Here is a 23,281-nt window from a genome sequence, read left to right as displayed (position 1 = left end):
TTTCCCTAAGTAGAATTGAATATTGGAACTGAAAATTTTAGTATGTAAACATTTTATTGCTACCAAAATTGGTCTTACTGCATCTCTCTATCTTACACCATCCACCCAAACCTGCAGTAGTCATGAGTCCCTTGATATCCATGGGAATATAGAGAAAGAGAGACTTGTTTGGCTTGCAGGTATTTAGTATATATTGTTAGCCTCACATCACATACTAGAATCATGGAAATAGGCCATCTAAAGTATGAAACTTAGGGGGAAAAAACCCTGATATACACTTAAAAGCCTAAGCCACATCTGTACACCACAACTTTCACAATTTCTTGTCAGCTAAGTATCATCCCCCATATATTTCATAATAGAGAAAACAAGTGTATAAATTAAATATGTGTCTTCGGAGATCCCATCTATGAGATACCATCTTGGTATTAGCAAAGTCCCCAGATAGATTTCTCTTTGCACCCCTGAAACCTTACTACCAAGGAAAATGAATAGAACCATAGGTTTCCTCCTAAAAATCAGCTTACCCCACATATAAGTCGTAAGCAACTCAGCCATAACTCACATTATCAAAATCACAAGAGTGGTTAGTGAGAAAAGCATTAACCATGGGGGGGAAGCAGAGGCACTCCAGGCCAGGTCGGGCTGACAGCAGATAGCTGCTCCTTCCACTTGGGTGCACAGTGCAACTCAACAAAATGCCTTTTTCACAGACGCTTTTTAAAGTTTTTCCACAAAATCCATCAGGTCAAGTTAGTTCATGATGCTTCAAAATAAATATGCAGTATGCCTTACAACATTGGATTCCTTAAAAATATGACAAAGAAAGAACCATGTAGGCAAAACCAGAGCATTTTAAAAGTCTGTATTCTATAAACACACAAATGAATGATATAAATAAGGTAATATGACACAAAATGAAAAATATATGTACGATTATTCTTTTTAGTGTACAGAATTCATGGCAGTTGCTACACTGTCTAGCTACATAAATATATCTATATCTAAAATTGTTGGTTCTGTTAAACAAAGTGAGGCCAAAGTGTGTCCACTTGCTTCTCACAGAAACTGAAAAATCTACATGACTCTCTTTTAACCTGTGCCCTTTCACCTTACCAGCACCCCACCCCCCCAGTCTATTTTCCTCTTCTGTATCTAAGAAGATACATTTTGCCTGGCCTCACACCCAAGCATGCAAGAGAGAATCCCAGAGGTCCAAGATTCTAGAGTGGCTGTTTGCAAGGCGGAGGAGGCTACAGTAACTGCCACCCTGGATATACTTACGTGGGAAGGAAAAGGGACAGTATCCAGAATGCCTCTCATATATAAAAGAGCTGGATGTCAGGATGCCTGTGTGGCCCAAGGAACCAGGGGTAGCAAATTATGGTCAAAAGAATTGCAACCAAAGGCTGCAAGAGAAAAGGTCTGCAACCAGCTGTGTGTCCTAAGCTCTCTGGTATTTGCTTCCATTGGGCAGAGTCTATTTTGTGAAGCATCAAGCACTGAAAAGAAGACTCCTGATGCTGGAAGTTGACAGGAAGTAACAAGCAAGACAGTAAGAATGCAAGATCAAGAGTTGTCCCAGAAACAATGCCTAAAACAACAGCAACAAAAATGGAGGGCAGAAGAGAAATGCAAGTCCAACCTGGCCCAGCCCAAGAAAAGGAGGAGTCAAGGAGAAGAAACTAAAGAGAAGAAACTTGGACCACATCATTCTCCACAAGGTGCACTCAACCAACTTCGCCCCACTCTTTACCAAAGTTACAAAAAGAGCTTCTTAATCCCTTCCTTTGCTCCTTAAAAGCTACTGCAAGTTCACTAATTAAATAGACTGGTAGGATTTCAGAACAACTATAATAGTTCAAACTGGATGGCTGTTTCCTTCTTCTCTAAGGTTATTAATTAACCAAGATATATGTAACTGCAAGTGTATAACATAAAATATAAGGCTACATAGAATATAAGTAACTATGTTAATTACATTAATAAGCATCTATAAGAAATGTTGCAATGATTTCCTTCATGGAAGAGCCCGAGGAAAGTAAATCTGTCTTGGAAGACTTCACCTCCCCAAAGCTCACACATTTAGGTGTTTCCTACACCTTTTTTCTCCATCCAATCCTGTCTTCTTATTGGCTATCTGACTTCCCTATTGGCTATATCATACCTTTAAACTGCCTGCTTTGTGACATCATTCTCCCACCAAACCTACTACCACCTGGTAGAACCTTGGGGTTTCCATGGAGTTGTCTGTAAATAAACTTGGATCATCGCAAGTGACCAGTTACCAGTGACCAGTGACCTTTGTACTGGACACATGCCACTTTGGCTGCAGTCACTCAAGACATCCTCTAGGATCATCTCCTCCTCCCTTGTACCTGCACTTAATCTTTCCTCTTCTTCTCTGACCATGTCAGGTATGGAAAGAAACTTTATAAAGTTTTTCGTTAGATTTTTTATCTGACCATAAATTTAGTAGTAGATTCAAAATGGAATATTGAAGGAAAGTATTGAACTAGAAATCTGGAGACCTAATTTCAGTTTTGACTTGGACATTTACTATCTCTGTGCTTTGGACACTTTGGACAAGTCACTGTCTCACAAGGTCTGTTTTTTCCTCCTCTAATGTTACATCCAATGTTACATTAGGATGCTACACTGGTCTATCTCTCTGGTCCTTTTCTTTTCAATATTGAATCTCAAAAGGTACCCATGTAGAACATGAAATCAGAGACTTCTCAAGAGTGTTTCAACAGAAACAGAGAAAAGCCAGGTGGTGTAGAAAATTAGCATTATATACTGAGATGTTTCACCTGTAATGGTCACCCTCAGTTAATATTTCCGTTTTAGTATTTTAAATTTAGTGCTGCTCAAAAAGTAATATTCACTTATTTTTGGAGTTTCCTACCTAAATAAGTTGAAAAGAGAAAACTTAGTAAGTTTTCTACCTACCTAAATAAGTTGAAAAGAGAGAAAATGGACAGCACTGGGCTAAAGGGAGGTGTGTAGTCAAACCTAAGGAAGTTTAGGACTGGCTTCATCAGCAGAGGTCAATGAGAACCTCCTTCCAAGAGGAAGGAGAAAATATAAGAATAAGGAGGGAAAGCAAGGAGGAGTTCTCAAGAAAAAAGTAGTTTGGGATGGAATGTTGACAGGATCCAAAGATTTTAAATTAAAGCAGATAGTGCGCAGACAGCAATCTGCTTAGAGCAGGGCAAAATACCGTTGATTTTCGCAAATGCTTCTATTAATAGACTAGGAAGGAAAGTAAGGCCAGAATAAGGTATCACCAGGAAAAACAGCTTATCAGAAAAGTCATACTCAGTGTTTTTCTTTTATTGCCTCTCTCAACACAGGTGACACTTGACAATTTTGAATATAAATATTTTAGAAATATGTTTTAGAAATGATACTTCCTACAAACAAGAAACAAAAGTGATTATCTAGGGGGCTGATTTTCAGTGTTTCATTCATTCTGACTTTGAAACTATTAGACATTTTACCAATTAAAAATAACATTTTAAAATGATATTTTCTAAGTTAAATCAGAAGGACTAATTCTTTTGTATGTTAGTAGGTTCTAAGTCAAGGTTGCTTTTGATCTTTACAATTATTTCCTTCCTAACACAGAGAGCACATTGACCAACAGTCATCATCCATTTTTAGAGCTTGGCTACCTAAGAAGAAAAAGAAAAAGGCAAACCCTGCATCATTAATTCCACATATAGGGAATCCCCTGATGGTCCAGTGGTTAGGACTCAGTCTAGCTTTCAATGCCAGACTGCACAGTGCTGCTAAGGAAAAAAAAATCTGCAATTTATCTAAAATATTGTTGTGGAGTCCTTTGGATTTTCCCACATTTAAAAATCTTTTTCAAACTGGATTCTAGTGAAGATAGTTCTTTCAGGCTTTGGAATATCATCCTTCTGGATGTTGAAGATGATTATAATCTAAGTTCTAGGATAAATATGAAAACTGTCTTGATACTTTTTAAGTTTTCCTTTCTGCTTGTGATATAGTTATATTCATTGAAATATATGTTTTTACTAGACTAAGTACCTGTTACTTGCTGCATAAAAACATGAATGAGCCCAATAATGAAATTATTTTATACATTATTTTGCTGTCTGCTTTGTACCATTTTTTTTATTGAAATAATTATCTACATATATTGGGCTACCTATACATTCACATTTATTGCATTCTGTTGCTTGCTATACATTTTTTACAGATATATCTTCTCTGTCAGTATGTATTGGCTAGGAATTCATTCAAAGTCACCTTATATTGTGTCTTTTCATTAATAGTATTTACCAAGATAAAGTGAGCAATATTCACTCATAATATTGCATATATGATACAGAACTTCATTTATCATGAAACTTATTATGCTTTAACACTTGCCACATACAGAAGTTTTCACATCTATATTATACATGTATATATACATTAACTAATACGTTTTTCATGATTTTTCTATGTCTTTCTAGGACTTATTAAATATTCCTCCATACAAATCATATGTAATTTATTCATTTATTCATGTTTTATTCTTTATTATGTATTGTATTAATTATTCATGTTTACTTATTACTGCTATTATTATTTTTGTTGTTATAACCACTCTACAGATAAGTAGTCTGAAACTCAAAGAGTTAAATAACTTTTTTCATTCAAAAGGCATTTCAGAAATTCACTTTCAGATAATCATTTTGAGGTGGGATGAGAAGTCAGGCTTGAAGAGGGTAAAGATTACCCTTTAAATTTATCACTGGACTCCAGGTAACAGTGAGGGAAATGGGCAAGCAAATTGAGACACTAAAGATTACAATAGTAATAGCTATACTGTTTTCTAATGGACAAAAAAATGCTTACATTATAAGCTGAATTTCTCCTGGTTTCTGGCTGCATCATGCTCAGATCGGCATCCTGGCAAGAAAGTCACGATACTTATGTTCTGAAACCTGGTAATGATACTAACATAATGAGAGAACTTGAAAAAGTCAATCTGAACTCTCTTAGCCTCAGTTTCCTTACTCATGAAACTATGAGAACAGAAGTTCTCTAAGGACCTCCTAGTTCGAAAATGCTTCAATTCGAGGAAACAGCATGCAAGTCAATACTAGTGCGGGCTTAAGGGAAAGATAGGGCAGGAAGAAGGATATTTCCTGCCTGGAGAACAATGTCTGAACCACACCACTTGGGTCTTCTGCACAATGTATGCTCAAGACGGGAGCACAGGCAGTTAACATAAGGAAGTGTCAAACTACTCCAACCCTTACAGCCACCATAACTGCCTGATTTTGGGTTTCTCAGAAAGTATTGATATTAGAGGCATCTGATAGCAAGAACCTTAAGATAATGCCGTTCCTCAAAACACAGTGAGAATTTATCAGCCTCACTCATCTTTTTCTTACCCTCTGTTCTTACAGAAAATTTCCAAAATCCATCTGTACTTGGAACCCAGAATTCTCTGCAGCTCTCTCTTCCTATGGGGAGCAACGCAGCTTCCCTCACAGGAAGTGTCTGCAACTCCTCCAGGGTCTCTGCTCCAGCCCTCACTTCAGCATGGCCATTGCCAGCGGGCTCTGGCACCTCTTTCCAGCCACTCATGGGTAGTGCCTACCATTACCAGCATTCCAGCACAGCTATGTTATCTGGAGTCACTGGCCAGAGCCAGCTCTCCACTTCAGTTGCTTCCTATCCAGGTATTTTTGAGTGGGACACTGAGAAGAAGTCTTCTTCACTTGGAGACTTCACTGTGACAGTCATTGACCAAGACACAGCTGTTTCCTCCATGTCTATGACAGCCCAGTATGACAAAACGTCAGAAGTCACTAACATGGTCCCTCTATATCCATCTCTTCCTGCCAACCTTGTTCAGGGAACACCATCTCAGATTCCAAATCAGGGACACAGCCTGTCACTTCCCCACCAGGAAAGAGGCCAGGTATATTACTGTCACCAAGGCACACTGGGGCCTTTACTATCTGGAGAGCTTGGCCCCTGCCTGCAGTCCGGTGGCTCTGTGTCCTACGCAGGAAGCAGGACCTCTGCCCAACCGGAAATGGTTATGTTACTAAAGGAGATTCAGCCCGCAAATATCCTACCACCAGCTTCTACCTCTGGAATCTACTACTCTGTGTCTGCTCAGCCCATCACACAAACAGGTTTTCAAGGTGAGTACAAACAGCAAGAAAGTAGAATGAGCTCAGAATTCAAAAAATGGGGTCAAATCTACAGCTGGGAAGTGGCGTATAGACAGAATTTAGACCCTGGGACTTTAATAACCACGACCTTTGCTCAGCGCTCTGTTTTTAGACTGTATATAAGAACACCTAATGCAGGTGGAAGGTTGCACACTGTAAAGGTCATTTATGCCACATGTAAGAGAACCACAGGTCAGTTCAGTCGTTCAGTTGGGTCCGACTCTGTGACCCCATGAACTGCAGCATGCCAGGCCTGCCTGTCCATAACCAGCTCCTGGAGTTTACTCAAACTCACGCCCATTGAGTCGGTGATGCCATCCAACCATCTCATCCTCTGTCGTCCCCTTCTCCTCCTGCCTTCAATCTTTCCCAGCATCAGGATCTTTTCAAATGAGTCAGCTCTTTGCATCAGGTGGCCAAAGTATTGCAGTTTCAGCTTCAGCATCAGTCCTTTCAGTGAATATTCAGGACTGATTTCCTTTAGGATGGACTGGTTAGCTCTCCTTGCAGTCCAAGGGACTCTCAAGAGTCTTCTCCAGCACCACAAGCGCATACCAAAAGGCACCACGGTTTTCAGTGCTCTAGTTGATCAGCCCTGTGCTACCACACTGTACACTCCCTTCCCTGATCTATTGCTATAGTCTTCTTGGGAGGTGTTTCAGAACTCTTATTATGACAGTGCCAGTTTAACTGTGCCTCACTTCCTTACTTTATACCAAGATTTAAGACCTTGTGGTCTGAGATCCTGTCTGGAGCAGGCAGGCTGAAGATTCTTTGTTGATATATTTTCCCAGGAAGAGCTCTACTCCCTCTCATAGTTCATGGTGTGAAGTGTTTTTAGTCTCTCAGGAAAGTGGGGAGAATTGAAAGGACTCTACATGAGAATGCTAGGCTTTGTGAGACATGTTATATTTCAAAAATAGGACTCATTTTAATTTGGCTTATAGGATCCCTATGGAATACAAAGAAAGCCAAAAATCAGTGACATCAAATGGTCACCAGTAAGAATTAGAACAGCCACCTCTTAGCTCCCAGCATAAGACAGGTCCACCGTCCTTAAGACTAGGTAGTAGAAATGCCTTGCCCATCATTGAAAGGTACATGATTACTGTGCTGGTGTCTGGGGGTGGAGGGAGCATCTCACTCACCAGGGACTGACTTCTTCCCTCATTCCTTTGTAGTGATGGAGACTTCCCTGGGGATGGAAAATTCCCTGGGATCGCAACCTCCAAGCCAGACATTTTGTCTGTCAGAAACTTCAGAATTCCATAGGTCCTGCATTAGCAGAAATATCCAGATACTTGAGAGTAATCCACCACTTGAACTTGGGGACATTTCAATGAGAGCTCCAGTCCAGAGTGCCAGTAATCTCCTGACACTGCCTCCAGTTCCAAGCCAGGAACAAACAGAGAATAAGAATTTGGATGATATTAAAACTAAGTTTTCAAAGCCTCTGGATGCTTACCAGATCCCAATAGAAAACCAAGATCCTCTGCTAGTGCCTATGGAAATCTCTGATATTCACGAGCTCCTGGCCAGCATTGATCCCCTCAACCAAGAGGAGCAACTTGTTTCTGAAAATGACAATCTGGGAAAGAACAGCCTGAGTTTTGAGGACTTAGGGACACTTGAAAATGGGTTTGACTCTAGCAGTGGCTTTGCAGACATTAATACCCTGGTAGAGGATATTCACCTTCCCCAGTTCTTTCATTCTTTGAAAGACCTTGATCAATCCGAAACTCCAAAGTTGATCAAAGCCAAAGATACCAGCGCTGTTAAGGGAAATCAGGTGCAGGAAAAGCCAAATGTCATAAAGGTGCCCTCTGATCAACCCAGGAAGAAAAAACATAAAGCCTCTGAGTCTGTCAGTGATGCTCCCAAGGCCAAAATCCAGCCAAAGAACCCAGAGTGCCTATTAGGGGAAGAAGTGATTACATGCAATGCTGCAGTCGGTGACAAGGCTCCCGTGAACACAGTCAAACAGCCGAACAGCAAAGCTCAGAAAGCTGCATCCGGCAGGGTCAACAAAGCTAAGAGCCATGAGCAGGCAAAGACCAAGAGAACCAGAGAAAACAAGAAGCCTGAAGAGAATAAGCCACCAAGGAACAAAGTCAAGGCAGAGGAGAAGCCAAGCATTCCCAAGATGAAGCGGAAGAAAAACCAACCTGACTTTAGCCAAGAGAACTTTAAAAAGCCTCGAAGCTGCCTGGGCATGCACATGCTGGAGTCTGTGCAGGTTTTTCATGCACTGGGGAAGAGGAGTGATAAGAAAATTGGACTCAATTCCTCTCGGGTCCTGGGAAATTCAAGCAACCCTAAAGACCCCCAGCCATTCCCTGCTATCAAGTCATGGCTCAAGACCCCATGTGAGGGTAAAGGTCCTGACAAAACTCAAGTCAAAGCCCAGAAACCAGATGACAGTGCTGAAAAACAGTGTCTATCACCAGCGCGGTGTGAGCTGCCTCCTCCTGGGAAGGTCAAGTTAGTACCTTTGCCTTTTCCTACCTTGGACAAGCCTCAGGCTCGACCTGTTCCTCGGAGGCCACAGTCTGTGGCCTCATATCAGCCTGCTGGGGCTTATCCTGCGAGGCCTGGTTCTACTAACTCAGCTCAACCTGCTGCAGCCAATGCATCCCGGCCAGCTCCTGCATCTTTGCCAGGTCCTGCCAAACCAGCTCAGACAACTGTGACCAATCCAACCCGACCGGGTTTGACCAAACCTACCCGGCCTAGTGTCCCTCAGTCTGCTGCTCCTCGGCCTGTACCCTACAAAACTTCATCTTGCACGTCTCTCCAGCGGGAGTCTGTTCCCCCTCCTGTGACCAAGCGCCAGTCCCCACCCAAGCCTCAAACCCAATTTCTACTCCAAGACTTCCGCTTCCAACCAATTCCTTGGAGGAAACCCAATGTACCTGAGCCAGTAATGTCAAAGCCCATCACAGAAGAGCAGCGGCCGGAGCGGGAGGCCATGAAGAGGCAGGCTCAACTAGAGCGTGAGAATGCTGCTAAATACACCTCTTTGGGGAAAGTGCAATATTTCATTGAGAGGGAAAAAGAGATGGAAATTGCTCGGTACTATGGGTATGCCATGTAAGAGCTGCTAGGATTGTTGGTGCCACCTGGGGTACCAGTTGTTTTCCCATATATAAATAGATATAAATTTCTCCATTTATTCTGATATATTTTAAAGCTTAAAACTCAACAAATATAATAGAGTTAATAGACAAATAATAAAGACTTTTGAATTTGAGATGATGTTAACTGTGCCTTTTTTTTTTTTGGTTGGGGCAGGAATCAAAGTCTGCACCAGAAAGGAAGGACTGAATGTTGGATGAGAGAAGAGGGAAAAGATGTAAAACCTGAGGAAAGAGGAAGGAACTTGGCCCAGGGCTAGGAAGGCCAAGAGATTTTACGGATTTATAAAAGGAAGCGGGAGTGGGGGAAATGGTAGAATTTAAAAAGTAGGATCTGAGGTTAGGATTGAAAGAACAAAATTTGAGTAGAGGTGAAGATGACAGAAGATGAGTCTAGTTTGACGAGGAGAAGCAGAAAAAGTCTCTCCTTGAGACTGGCCTTATGTCTCACCACCACCAGACAGGTATTTCAAGAGGCTCAGGACACCCCTCTGAAAGGTCTGAGTTACCTAAGTGTGATGACAGAGGGGAATTGGGAAGTCTACCAGATGAGTGGCAAGGGCTCAGCGTTATCTTGGCAGCTGAGGAGAGGGCGAGGGCCAAGTGAACTGCTGCCGCAAGAGGCTCAGCATCAGGGCCTGGGATAGAAGGCACCGTTTACTCAGCTCCTAGGCACCGGGGCGGCAATGCGCTGTGGAGGGGACCCTGGCAACAACATGCAGGGCCAGAATTCCTCTGCCACGGCTTAGTGAGGTTCAGCAGCGGGCTGAGGGCACATCGCATGCGGAGGTACAAGGCCTCAATCTGAGGCCCAAAGGCCCCCCGAAGTCCTCCGTATTCGCAAGTTCCAGTAGGCCGCCAACCTGGCTTTTAGAGCATAGCATCCGGAGGTTTCTGGTGGAAGAGATCAAACTTCTGCAGGGGCCGAAACGTCAACTTGGGGGGCTGCCTCCATTGACCCGTGCGCGTGCTGTCTTCTCTAAATAACGCCATCAAAACATCGCCATCAACTGAAGCGCACGCGAAAAATCCTCTGGAGGTGTCCATTTTCAGGGGCGAGAGCGGTAGGCACATGCGCAGTAGGTCCCTGCTCCGGCAGCCACACGTTGCAGGTATCCTGCAGTCCAGAGGCTCCTTGAGAGGCAGCTCGAGGGAGTGAAGATGAGGAGGTGGGGTGGCAGGGGTGGGGAGTGGGTGGTGGTGGGGTGGGTGGCGGAGTTGGGGGCTGGGGTTAATGCAGGCCAGGGGTTGGGGGGAGTGGAGAGGGTGGGCGTGGAAAGGAGGGAGAGATGGAAACAGCGGAGAGTGACTGTAGGAAAATTGGCAGTTTTCATTTGTAAATTATTTTATTGAGATATGATTCACATACCTTAAAATTCGCCTTTTGAAACTCCAACTTCAGTGCCATTTAGAACATTCACGAGCCTATGCATGCCATCATCACCAGTATCTAAGCCATAACATTTTCATCACCCCAAAAAGAAACCCCCTTAACCATCAGCAGGCCCTCCTCATCCCCTCCTCCTTCAGCCCCTGCAATCATCAATTTACTTTGTGTCTCTATGGTTTTGCCCTTTTCTGGACACTGCATGTATAGGAAATAGTGTAAATATGACCAACGTGTCTGGCTTCTCTCAGTGTAATGTTTTGTGTTTTTTTTTCCAGTGTAATGTTTTCAAGTTCCTCCATGTGGTAGCTGGTGTTAGTGCGTCATCCCTTTTTATGACTGCATAATCCAGTATAAAAATCCTTTCATCCACTGGTGAACATTTGGGTGGTTTCCACTAATAATTTCCTTTTATCGAGAGTTATCTTGTGCCAGGCAGCATCAGGCTAAGTTATTGACCCTATTTTACAGATAAAGAGGTTTGGAGAGTGGGAAGAATTTGCCCAAGATTAAGAGCTAGCAACTGGGGGAGCTGGGGTTAGAACTCAGGCACACTTCACACGACAAAGCGTTAGAAAAGGTACACAAGCGTATTCAATGGAAATTCACCCTATTCCCTGAGTTCGCAAGCCACACATTTCCCTCCTCAGAGACATTTGCTTCCAGAGAAATATTTATACCCCAACATGCATATATCACAATTTATTGACTAATCTGTCTCACAGATTTGAGATGTCACCTTTATGGTAAAATAGATTCTTCTACATATTTATATTACTCTATAGATTGTCCTCTTTTTTGCCTATCTTTTTTTATTTCCCATTTCTCTAGAACTCTTTGCATCTTATTTTAAAAAGTTTTCTCCTTTTTCGGGTTTCTTGGTGACTCAGTGGTAAAGAATCTGCCTGCCAATGCAGGAGACATGGGTTCTATCCCTGGGCCAGGAGGATCCCTCATGCTATGAAGCAGCTAAGCCCATGTGCCATAACTACTGAAGCTGTGCTCCACCACAAGAGAAGCCACTACAGTGAGAAGCCTGCACCCTGCAACAGAAGTTAGAGCCTGCTCACCCCAACTAAAGAATAGCTAGTGCAGCAACAATAAATAAATACATAAAATTATACAATTTTTCTCCTTTGCTTGTTTCTATTAAGGCATTATATACTCTTGTATTCTTTTACACAGAATTCATTTATGAATTTATTTCTTTTATTTTGAATTCTGTCCTAAGTTCTGTTATCTTACCGAATTCTGATTTGTACTGCTTTTTCATCTTTTCTTATTATGGTAAAACATACATAAAATTGATTACTTCAACCATTTTTAAGTATACAATTCAGTGACATTAAATGCATTCATGATGTTGTGTAACCATCACCACTATCCAAATTCAAAATAATTATATCAAAACATTCAGCAGGACCTCAGAAAGATGGGCCCAGCAGAACAGTTTTTGAATCTCCCCAAACCCTTTCATGGAAATAAATCACCAAATACCCAAGGGTGGCATTTATCAGCGTTTACTATTTTCGGAACTTTTTCACCATCCTCAACAGAAACTCTGTAACCATTAAATAGTAACTTGCCATTCCCTTCAGGATCCATGTTCTTTCACTTTTTGCATTGTTTTTCCTACCATCTTTTCACCCACTTTGAAATGATAGGCTACAGTTTTTATCTGTTTTGTGGGCCAGTCTTTTCCAACTTGCTTTTATTGTCTGAAGAGATGCCATTCGCTCCTTATTCTCTCTCTCCTTACACTGCTTTTGTATGGGATTTAATCCCAATCCTTTTCTGCTATTTGCTTTTAGGTGAAACCAGTTTTAAAACATTGAAAGGGAGATGTGAGGCCACCTGGAAATAGGTTCTTCATGGCAGTTCCATCAATATTTCACCTATTTTGTTCTGGAATAACAATAACTTTTGCAGGAGGCATAAACCAGTGGGCTTTATCACTAGACACCATTCAGAGAAAGGACCCCATGAAAGCCTCCAAAAATGGTTTAGTTAAATGATTTTACCCCAGATGATCACATACCAGCCCCAGGAAACTCAATGAACCAGAGACAAGGTACAATGGCATCCTTCCTTCTCTCTGCCTTAGCTCTCGAGGGTTGGTCACCTACATGTTATTAGCAATTACGATTTGGTTTCTATTGATAACTACTATCAGAAGACATAGTATCTGTGGGCCTAATCACACTGCCCTGATACCCACTGTTCTTCATTTTGGCTTCTTGCCCATCAGCAGGAGCCTGGTTTATTTTTGTTCTCCTTTCACCACAGCCTGGTGATTTTTGTGAATGACTCAGTCTCACCAGAGACTGAGGGGGTTTCTAGCTTCTCAATAAGTGCTACCCATGGGCATGTGGTTTTGGCTGCTCTACTTCCATGAGAGGGTGTTGTTGTTGTTGCTCAGTTGCTAGGTCGAGTCCGACTCTCTGTGACCCCATGAACTGCAGCACTCCAGGATTCCCTGTCCTTCACTATCTCCTGGAGTTTGCTCAAACTCATGTCCATTGAGTCAGTGATGTCATTCAACCATCTTATCCTCTGTCACCCACTTCTCCTCTTGCCATCAGTCTTTCCCAGCATCAGGGTCTTTTCCAATGAGTCAATACTTTGCATAAGGTGGCCAAGGTATTGGAGCTTCAGCTTCAGCACCAGTCCTTGCAATGAATATTCAGGGTTAATTTCCTTTAAAATTGTTTGGTTTTAAATTTAAAATTTAAATTTAAAATTGTCCCTTGCTGCCCAAGGGACTCTCAAGAGTCTTCTCCAGCACAACAGTTTGAAAGCATCAATTCTTCCGCGCTCCACCTTCCTGATGGTCCAATTCTCACATCCATACGTGGCTAGTGGAGAAGCCATAGCTTTGACGTATACAGACCTTTGTTGGCAAAGGGATGTCTCTGCTTTTTAATACGCTGTCTAGGTTTGTCATAGCTTTTCTTCCAAGGAGCAAGTGTCTTTTAATTTCATGGCTGCAGTCACCATCCACAGTGACTGTGGAGCCCAAGAAAATGAAATCTGACACTGTTCCCACTATTTCCCCATCTATTTCCACTTCCCTAAGAAGTGATGGGACTGGATGCCATGATTTTGAATGTTAAGTTTTAAGCTAGCTTTTTCACTCTCCTCTTTCACCTTCCTCAAGAGGCTCTTTAGTTATTCACTTTCTGTCATTAAAATGGTATCAGCTGCATGTCTCAGGCTGTATTGATATTCTCCGGACAATCTTGATTCCAGCTTGTGAATCATCCAGCCCAGCATTTCGCATGATGCACTCTGCATAGAATTTAAGTAAGCAGGGTGACAATATGCAGCCTTTCCCAGTTATAAACCAATCCATTGTTCCATGTCCAATTCTAACTTGCTTCTTATCCTGCATACAGGAGGCAGATAAGGTGGTCTTGTATCCCCATCTCTTTAAGAATATTCCACAGTTTGTTGTGATCCACACAGTCAAAGGCTTCAGCGTAGTCAATGAAGCAGAAGTAGGTATTTTTTGGGAATTCCCTTGCTTTTTCTATGATCCAGCAGATGTTGGCAATTTGATCTCTGGTTCATCTGCCTTTTCTAAATCCAGCTTGTACATCTGGAAGTTCTCAGTTCACATACTGCTGAAGCCTAGCTTGAAGGATTTTGAGCATAATCTTGCTAGCATGTGAAATGAGTGCATTTGTATGGTAATTTGGACATTCTTTGGCATTACCTTTCTTTGGGACTGGAATGAAAACTGACCTTTTCCAGTCTTGTGACCACTGCTGAGTTTTCCAAATTTGCTGGCATATTGTGTGCAGCACTTTAACAGCATCATCTTTTAGGATTTGAAATAGCTCAGTGGAATTCCATCACCTCCACTAGCTTTGTTTATAGTAATGCTTTGTAAGGCCCCACTTGACCTCAAATTCCAGGATGTCTGTCTTTAGGTGAGTGACCACACTATGGTGATTATCAGGGTCAGGAAGATCTTTTTTGTATAGTTCTTCTGTGTATTCTTGCCACCTCTTCTTAATCTCTTCTGCTTCTGTTAGGTCCTTGACATTTTTGTCCTTTATTCTGCTTATGTTTGCGTGAAATATTCCCAATTGGTATCTCCAATTTTCATAAAGAGATCTCTAGTCTTTCCCATTCTATTGTTTTCCTCTATTTCTCTGCGTTGTTCACTTAAGAAGGCTTTCTTATCTTTCTTTGATATTCTCTGGAACTCTGCATTCAGATGGGTATATCTTTCCCTTTCTCCTTTGCCTTTCCCTTCTCTTTTTTATTTCTGTATTTTTTCCTTTTTTTCTTTTCTTTTTTTTTCAGCTATTTGTAAGACCTCTTGAGACAACCACTTTGCTTTCCTGAATTTCTTTTTCTTGGGGATGGTTTTGGTCACCATCTCCTGTACAATGTTACAAACTTCCATCCATAGTTCTTCAGGCACTGTCTACCAGATCCAGTCACTTGAATCTACTTGAGACCCTCACTGTATAATCATAAGGGATTTGATTCAGGTAACACCTGAATGGCCTAGTATGGTTTCCCTACTTTCTTCAATTTGAGCCTGAATTTTGCAATAAGGAGTTCATGATCTGAGCCACAGTCAGCTTCAGGTCTTGTTTTTGCTGACTATATAGAGCTTCTCCATCTTAGGCTGCAAAGAATATAATCAATCTGATTTCAGTATTGACCATCTGGTGATGTCTATGTGTAGAGTCGTCTCTTGTATTTTTGGAAGAGAGTATTTGCTATGACCAATGCATTCTCTTGGCCAAACCCTTTAGCCTTTACCCTGCTTCATTTTGTACTTCAAGGCCAAACTTGCCTGTTACTCCAGGTATCTCTTGACTTCCTACCTTTCCATTCCAGTCCCCTATGATGAAAAGGACATCTTTTTTTTTTTTTTTTTTTTGGTGTTAGTTCTAGGTGGTCTTGTAGGTCTTCATAGACTTGGATTATTGTGATGTCGAATGGTTTGCCTTGGAAGTGAAATGAGATCATTCTGTCATTTTTGAGATTGCAACCAAGTACTGCAGTTCAGACTATTTTGGTGACTAAGAGGGCTACTCCATTCCTTCTCAGTGATTCTTGCCCACAGTAGTAGATATATTGGTCATCTTAAATTCACCCATTCCCTTCCACTTTAGTTCACTGATTCCTAAAATGTCCTTGTCCACTCTTGCTATCTCCTGTTTGACTACATCCAATCTGGCAGATCTGCTTCCCAGATGGGAGGGTTTGATGAGATTCAAAAGTTATGCCACAGCCTCCATCTTTCTGAAGTTCTGCTCCATCATTTGATGTAATTATTTGAAATTTGGGGATCCTGTAATTTTCAGTTCCCCAAGCAGAGACTTATTTGCTCTACATTAGGACTCTGGGTCAGGTGAAGCTTTCTGGGTCTTCTCTAAGTTTCATCTCAATATTTGCTCAGACCATGTTTTGAGTAGGAAGTCAAAACACAACAACCTGAATGGCTCATGGGTTGGGGGACATTTGGCCACCATGAAAGGAAGAATAAACTGGGGACAGGGGGACAGTCTGGAGGCAGGTCCTGGCCAGGAGTGTGTATCTTTTATTCCCCCCTCCCCTCTTTTCCTCCTTGCTTATTGACTTTTCTAAACATGTACAAAATGGAACCTCCAACCTGCCCTCTTACCCAGCAAGAATATTGGTCCATGCACAGTTTTCTCCATCTCAGTTCATGGTAATGTCATTTCTCCAGTTGCACAGGCCAGAGGCCTTCAAAACCACTTGACTCCTTTTTTTCGTTCCCAACTGCACAGCAGCAAATTCTGTCTGCTTTACCTTCAAATTGTATCTAGAACTCGTCCACTTCGAACCTCTTTCCTTGCTGCCTGGATTACTGGGAAACACATTTAATTGAGAAGCTTCCCGAACTTTCTAGATTCACAGAGCTCTTGCTGTCTCAACTACAGGCTCAAAGAAATACTTAACAATCCCATTTATTAAGTAGCTGGGTGGCAACAACTAATAAGTATTTCTGTTTGTAGTAGGCTGGAAAGTGGCCACCCAAAGAGATCAGGTCCTAATTTCTCAAGCCTATAAATATTATTACCTTATTTAGAAAAAGATCTTTACATATGTGGTCAGATTAAGGATACAGAGATGGGGAAGTTATCCTGGATTATCAGGGTAGGCCCTAAACACAGTCCTTATGTGTCCTTACAAAATGGGGGCAGAAAGAGATTTGATAGAGACAAGATGAAAAGGCAATGTGACCATGGAGGCAAAGACTGGAGTTTTGCAGGCACCAGCCAAGCAATGCCAGCAGTCACCAGAGGGTGGCAGAAGCAAGGAATGAAATCTCCCTCAAGAGACACCTTAATTTTGTCCCAGGGGTACTGATTTCAGACCTCCGGCCTCCAGAACTATTAAATTTCTGCTTTTATAAGCCAATAATTGTGTCGATTTGTTAGAGAAGTCACAGGAAAAATGTTCCATTGTATAATAATACAATGCTCCAATAACAAGGCAGACGTTTGAAAAACAATACACATAAATTAAAATTAAAAAAATATATTTTTTACTCTGAAATAACCACAGTTATTTGCTAATGGAATGTGGGGGACTGTTGGGCACTATGCAACATCTCAAACTCTGGAATCAAATTGAATGCTGCCAGCCTCATGTCCTGCTCCACATTGATTTTCAAATAGTATTTGTCTTTCGTTACGGCTACTGCCAGAATCCCAGGTTTATATGTCAGCAATGAAAAGAATATAGCACAACCTAATGTTGAAACTGTGAACTACTTACCAGCTAGAAGCTCACATGGTCTCTAACAGATGTCAAATATTGCTGTGAATCTATCAAGAATTTTAAATATCCTGCTACAGCCTGGCGAATTTGTATGGTGTCCTGGGAGGTCCCCAGTGTATGTTGTGAACCACAATACTGACTGACTTCTCTCTTCCCACCTTTTCCTGCCTAAAATTTGTCTACTCAGCCACCATAATGATTCTTGATAAACACTAGATCCTGTCCTGTTTAAGCCCTCCCATGTTCTCATTTTTCTCAGAGTCAAGGCCAATGGCCCTGCAATGGCCTATGAAGCCCTACCTACATCAGGAGTCAGCAAACATAAAGCCAGTCAGTAAATATGTTAGTCTTGTGGGCCAGATTGTATTTGTCTCTGCTATTCAACTCTGCAGCGGTAGCATGAAAGCAGTCATAGAAACCACGCAGATGAATGGGCATGGCTGTGTTCCAGTAAAGCTTCCTTTACAAAACAGGTAGCTTGCTGACCCCTGCAGTACATGATCTACTGATAAGGTTCCCTGTCACCCATTCCACTCCCAACACACTCAGCCATTGCTGGTCCTTAAGTACACCAGCCACCTCCTGGCTCAGGGCCTTTGCACTTGCTGTTCCCTCCAAGTCTTTACTCAAATCTTTCCAACGTGGGTTTACCCGACTGCACTGTCTGAAATTGCAACTGCACCCCCTGCAGTTCTCCTTTCCTTCAGTCTGATTCCTTTCACCCACTTTTCCCATTGTATTGAGAATCTTCTAACATGTAACTTGCTTATTTATCATATAATTGTTTGTAATCCATCACTCCTTCACCCATCACTAGAATATAAAATCCTTGAGGGCAGCATTGTTTTATTTTTTTGCCTGCTTGTTTGCTAATATATCCCCAATCCCTTGAATAGTGTTTGGCACACAGTAGGTAGTCAGTAAACAGTTGTTCATTGAATAAATAAATGAATGTTTTCCATGGAGTATAAATACAGTGGCATGTAATTCTTTATCTTGCATTCACAGTTATAGTGGTTGATCATGTGCCAATATTTTTGCAAAGAAATATGTAAACCAAATATAAAATGATAAAATCCCTCAGCCCAAATTGTACAACTCAAATGGTCCTAAAACTTCTTATCTCTTTTAACTCTTGCTGAAATTTCAACCTTGATAATGACACTCTTACCTAAAACAAAGGCTCTGAGTTATTCAGAAATAAATCATTTAACTCATGGCTAACTAGCAGGTAACAAATGAAGAAAATATGCCAAATAAAATTGACTGCATATGTGCAAATTTAAGCATTAATTGTAATAATATACACACATTTAAAACCTTACAGGCATGCATAGAAACTCCTTTTCCTGACTAGATATTTTTCTTGACAACAGGAGACACCATTCTTCAAAACTAACAGTAGGTGGAGCCCCAAACCTCAGAGTCATCTTTATGTCACTGGCTTTTCTGCAGGCTTCTCAATGAGCTTCCTCATAATGTAATTCCAAACTCCAGATGAAAAAGAACATAATTTCCATGCATTCGTAGTATACAAATGTAAAAGATTCCAGTATACTTGTAATTCCCTTCTTGTAAACAGTTCTTTCCGTATCTTTTCTTCTCAAATACTTGCTTTTTGAATTCAAATTTGTGATTTTATATTCCCAATGGGTTCACAGAAAAAAAAAAAAAAATGGGAATAATTTGTCTTAAGTACACATTCCATTTCTGCTTTCTGAGCATCCCCTTTCCCTAGCAATGTTAAAAATACACTGTTTGGGTGTCTCAATGCATGGAAATCACCTAGCAATCACTTGAGAAACTTACTCATTTTTGTTTTCCTTCTGATGGCTCTAATCTACGAGGGCCTTAAAAGAGTAAGAGCTGAGTTTTTCTTTTTCATTATTGTAAATCCATGGCCTGACACTGACCTATGGGTATGATAGGTACTTAATAAAAATTTGCTCAATACATGAAGGCATCTAGCTTTGGAGACTTTCTGCTCTTAGTTCTAACTGCCTTGTAGAGAAGATTCGGTCCCAAGAAAATAATGGCCACTATTTTCATTGTTCATCTCAGTTATTACCATGATTGGCTACCCATCCCGGTAATTCTTTTTTGGGACAGTGCTGCTGCGGCTGCTAAGTCGCTTCAGTTGTGTCCAACTCTGTGCGACCCCAGAGACGGCAGCCCACCAGGCTTCCCTGTCCCTGGGACAGTTAGACAGCATTTATTTCAACAACATTTGAGCATCCAATGAGTATCATCTGGGGTCCCAAGTGTCCTGGGAACTGGAAATAGAGCTGTGAGCATGTCAAAAGAGGTTTTTCAACACCACCCGCCCCCTACCTCCAGGGGAATCCTAGCACCGACTTGCATATATATGATTGTGAAGGGGAAAAGTCTGACAAGCGCTTTCAGCCATAAGTCTAAAAAGCCAATGCCTATGCAGAATCACTCCAGGGAAATTTAAGAAAAATATACGTAACAGAGAATGGGAGAAATTAGAGATCTGGATGCTGGCCTAGTGGAGAAGGCAATACCTGTGCAGGGGCTTTAAGCTAGACCTTGAAGGATAGGTCATATCATCACACTAACAAACCTGCAGAGAGTCTTTAAAAATTTGGGGTTTAAAGTATTTGTAGAGAGTTTAACCTTTTATTTTATATTGGCGCATAGCCAATTAACAATGTTGTGGTAGTTTCACAGCAAAGGAACTCAGCCATACTTGTACATGTATCCAGGTTCCCTTAAATTCCCCTCCCATCCAGGCTGCCACATAACATTGGGTAGAGTTCCCTGGGCTATATGGTAGGTCCTTGTTGGTTACCCATTTTGAATATAGCAGTGTGTACATATCAATCCCCAAACTCCTTAACTATCCCTTCCCCCAGTTCTTCCCCCCTGGCAACCGTATATTCATTCTCAAAGTCTGTGAGTCGGTTTTGTAAATAAGTTCATTTGTATAATTTTAGATTCCATACATAAGGATGTCACGTGATATTTCTCCTTCTCTGTCTGACTTACTTCACTCAGTATGGCAATCAAGAGCTAAACTTTTAAACCATAGCATAAAGTTTTGGAGTGGTGATAAACAGTCTCCTGAGATAGAATGACTAGTAGGCTTGTAGAACTTTTTGGAAAGAGGCTGTGCATATGTTCATACATATACACATCCACAAACAGAATGTGTCACTCTGTATTTGGTGCAAATAAACACCATGCCCTGGTCGTAGGGTAGGAACTGTGTCATACAGATATTTGTGTCCCCATTGCTTGGCACAGTGACCCTTAGAGATTAAATACTCATTTTCAATACATTTTATTGATGTTGTGACATTAAAAAGTTAGTCTCCTAGGCAAAAAACAATTGTCTAATACCTCAGGTCGACAATTTTGTGTAGAATGTAACACAAACAAATGGAAATTTTCAGGAGTTTCTTTTCTCTGATTTAGAAAACCTGGTAAATTTAGCCAGGTGTTCAGATCAGCAATCCTTCGTTGAATAATCAATTAATGTCAGTGTGTTAGAGTGTCTATCTGGCAGGAAAACCCTACTCAAAATTAAAATAGTAGTTCTTTCGTAAGATTCAAAATTTAAGTTAGTGAGATAATGAGGCAAAAGATGTTTTTTATTATAGCAACTATTTTTCAAATTTAAAGAAGTTGTGGGTACTCTTCCAGACAGCAATAGAACAAAATCATTTAATTACTGGGTAATACAATCCGACTCCAAAGCAAATAGGTTTCTATTTCAGTTTTAAATAGTTTAGTCCTTGTTAAGCACACCCATTTATGAAATAGTATGTGTAGATAAATAGAAAAGTTCTTGACAATTTTGCAGTTGTCAAAGCAAGCAGATTCTTCGATATTATATAGTGGTCATCAACAACTCAATTGACATGAGTTTGAGCAAACTCCAGGAGACAGTGAAGGACACAGCAGCCTGGCATGCTGTAGCCTGTGGGGTCACAAAGAATTGGACATGACTGAGCAACTAAACAACAACAATATAGTGGTAAAGAACAAACACATATTGATATAATGTTTCTAGATAATCAAATATTAAACATATTGGGCTTTAGTCTACTGACATATTTTTTAAATTTATTTTTAATTGAAGGATAATTGCTTTACAATATTGTGGTGGTTTCTGCCATACATGAACATGAATTAGTCTACTAATATTTTTTAAAGTTTATAAAGCTGAATACTACACCTTGAAGCAAGGGATAAATTCAAATATTTTAATATTGAAACGGCTTTAAACACTAAAACTACGACAGCCAAGATCTAATATTGCTAACCTAAAACAAATATACACCTGCTTTTTGCAATGGTAACTGCAAATTTTATGATCACAACAGAGTCAGGTAATCTACGAAAACCTAGAAATTTCTAGTGAAATGCTGAAGAGGTCTTTTCTTAATGAAGCTTTGAAAGTCCTACAGTCTGAAAAGGAAATGGTTACAAAATAAATGGTTTTCAAATTTACAGATAAAATTTTATTATAATATATGCTAAAAAAAAAAAAATTAGGGACTTCCCTGGTGGACCAGTGGTTAAGACTCCATGCTTCCAACCAGGGAGCATGTGTTCAACTGGTATCCCACAGGCTGTGTTGTATGGCCAGAAAAAAAAGTTAAATCAAATTTTAATGGCTTAACCAGTATTCAAAAAAGAACTCAAGGGGCTAAAGTGGTGTGCTAAATTTTGCAAAATGAAATTTACCCTTAGATCCTACTAGTGGAAACCACTAGAATGACTGCTTAGTTCCCAAATACTCTTCCTCTGAAAACCTTGTCACTGATCAGGATGGACCTTAACAGCCAATGAGTCCAACGTAGCCTATCTCTCTGGCCACAGAGGTTTAAAACAGAACTCGACATGACATTTCTGAATGTGGCAATAAACAAAATTAAGGTGAAATTAAGAGCTGAGATTTGAGTAATTTCTAAAAAAAACAAGTGAATGGAAATTCAGGGAAAGCAAATTTCCACATAGAGAAGACCCGAGGATGTGTATTTAGCATAAAAACTTTAAAGACACAGCTCATCTGGTTTTCCAGTAACTTTGTAATATAAATAGGGTATTATTAGTCTGATAGGATAGGTTTCAACATGCAATCAATCTTGCTTGATAAAGCTCATAGAATTTTCTGCAGAAAACTGGGATACCCTAGTTTTTAGGACTGATATAAATATATAACACGTGCATCCCAGGTGGCGCTAGTACAAAACAACCTGCCTGCCAATGCAAAAAACATAAGAGATGCAGGTTTGATCCCTAAGTCAGGAAGATTCCCTGGAGGAGGGCATGGCAACCCACTCCAGTATTCTTGCCTGGAGAATCCCAAGGACAGAGGAGCCTGGCAGGCTCCAGTCCATAGGGTCGCACAGAGTTGGACAGGACTGAAACGACTTAGCACGCACGCACAAACATATAACTCATCTGCACAAATGTGGAGGACATAAAGGCGTGGGGTAAGCATGAAGGTTACCAGTCTAATTTCAATACATGTATGATTTATGCAACAGATTTTGTCTGATTTCATACTTAAGCTTTTCCAAGGGATGTTGTATTACAACTTGTGTAGCCTTTCACTGTGTCTGTACTAACCTAAAAGAAAAGCTGGCTTGGCCACTGGGTCCGGTTCTCGTCTCCTCTTCTTCGCTGCTTGATTTTCCTTTACTAAAATGGCCCCGCTCTCTCCTCATTGGTGCTTTCTCCCCCGCAGGTGGCAGCCCTAGCTCCGCCCACCAGTCACCGCTCGGGTCCTAAGTTCTGGAGAACGTCAG

The 23,281-nt window shown here is 41.0% G+C and overlaps 1 protein-coding gene and 1 long non-coding RNA gene across 2 annotated transcripts; one reads left to right on the top strand and one right to left on the bottom strand.

The window, feature by feature from the left end:
* The first annotated feature begins 1,237 nt into the window (after positions 1-1,237).
* C2H2orf78 (chromosome 2 C2orf78 homolog) lies at positions 1,238-9,459 on the top strand. The gene is made up of 3 exons (XM_070476131.1): positions 1,238-2,417; positions 5,433-6,179; positions 7,391-9,459. The coding sequence occupies exons 1-3, from the start codon at positions 2,318-2,320 to the stop codon at positions 9,301-9,303; spliced, it is 2,760 nt and encodes a 919-aa protein (XP_070332232.1). The 5' UTR covers positions 1,238-2,317; the 3' UTR covers positions 9,304-9,459.
* Positions 9,460-21,094: 11,635 nt separating this feature from the next.
* LOC139038051 (uncharacterized) lies at positions 21,095-23,170 on the bottom strand. Its single transcript, XR_011490973.1, has 2 exons — positions 23,103-23,170; positions 21,095-21,444 (listed from the first exon to the last, which is right to left on the bottom strand). It is a non-coding gene; the product is annotated as an uncharacterized lncRNA (long non-coding RNA).
* Positions 23,171-23,281: the final 111 nt, after the last annotated feature.

Source organism: Odocoileus virginianus, chromosome 2 (genome assembly GCF_023699985.2).
Source record: "Odocoileus virginianus isolate 20LAN1187 ecotype Illinois chromosome 2, Ovbor_1.2, whole genome shotgun sequence".
NCBI lineage: Eukaryota > Metazoa > Chordata > Mammalia > Artiodactyla > Cervidae > Odocoileus > Odocoileus virginianus.
Note: the sequence above shows the minus strand (reverse complement) of the source record. Positions and strands in the feature narration are given on the sequence as shown.

What these genes read in the sequence shown, in the direction of transcription:
- C2H2orf78 (XM_070476131.1), top strand. Translation starts at nt 2,318, where the DNA reads ATGCCACTTTGGCTGCAGTCACTCAAGACATCCTCTAGGATCATCTCC. An exon ending in TTCTTCTCTGACCATGTCAG is followed by an intron (nt 2,418 to 5,432) that starts GTATGGAAAGAA and finishes CTGTTCTTACAG; the next exon opens with AAAATTTCCAAAATCCATCT. An exon ending in CACACAAACAGGTTTTCAAG is followed by an intron (nt 6,180 to 7,390) that starts GTGAGTACAAAC and finishes ATTCCTTTGTAG; the next exon opens with TGATGGAGACTTCCCTGGGG.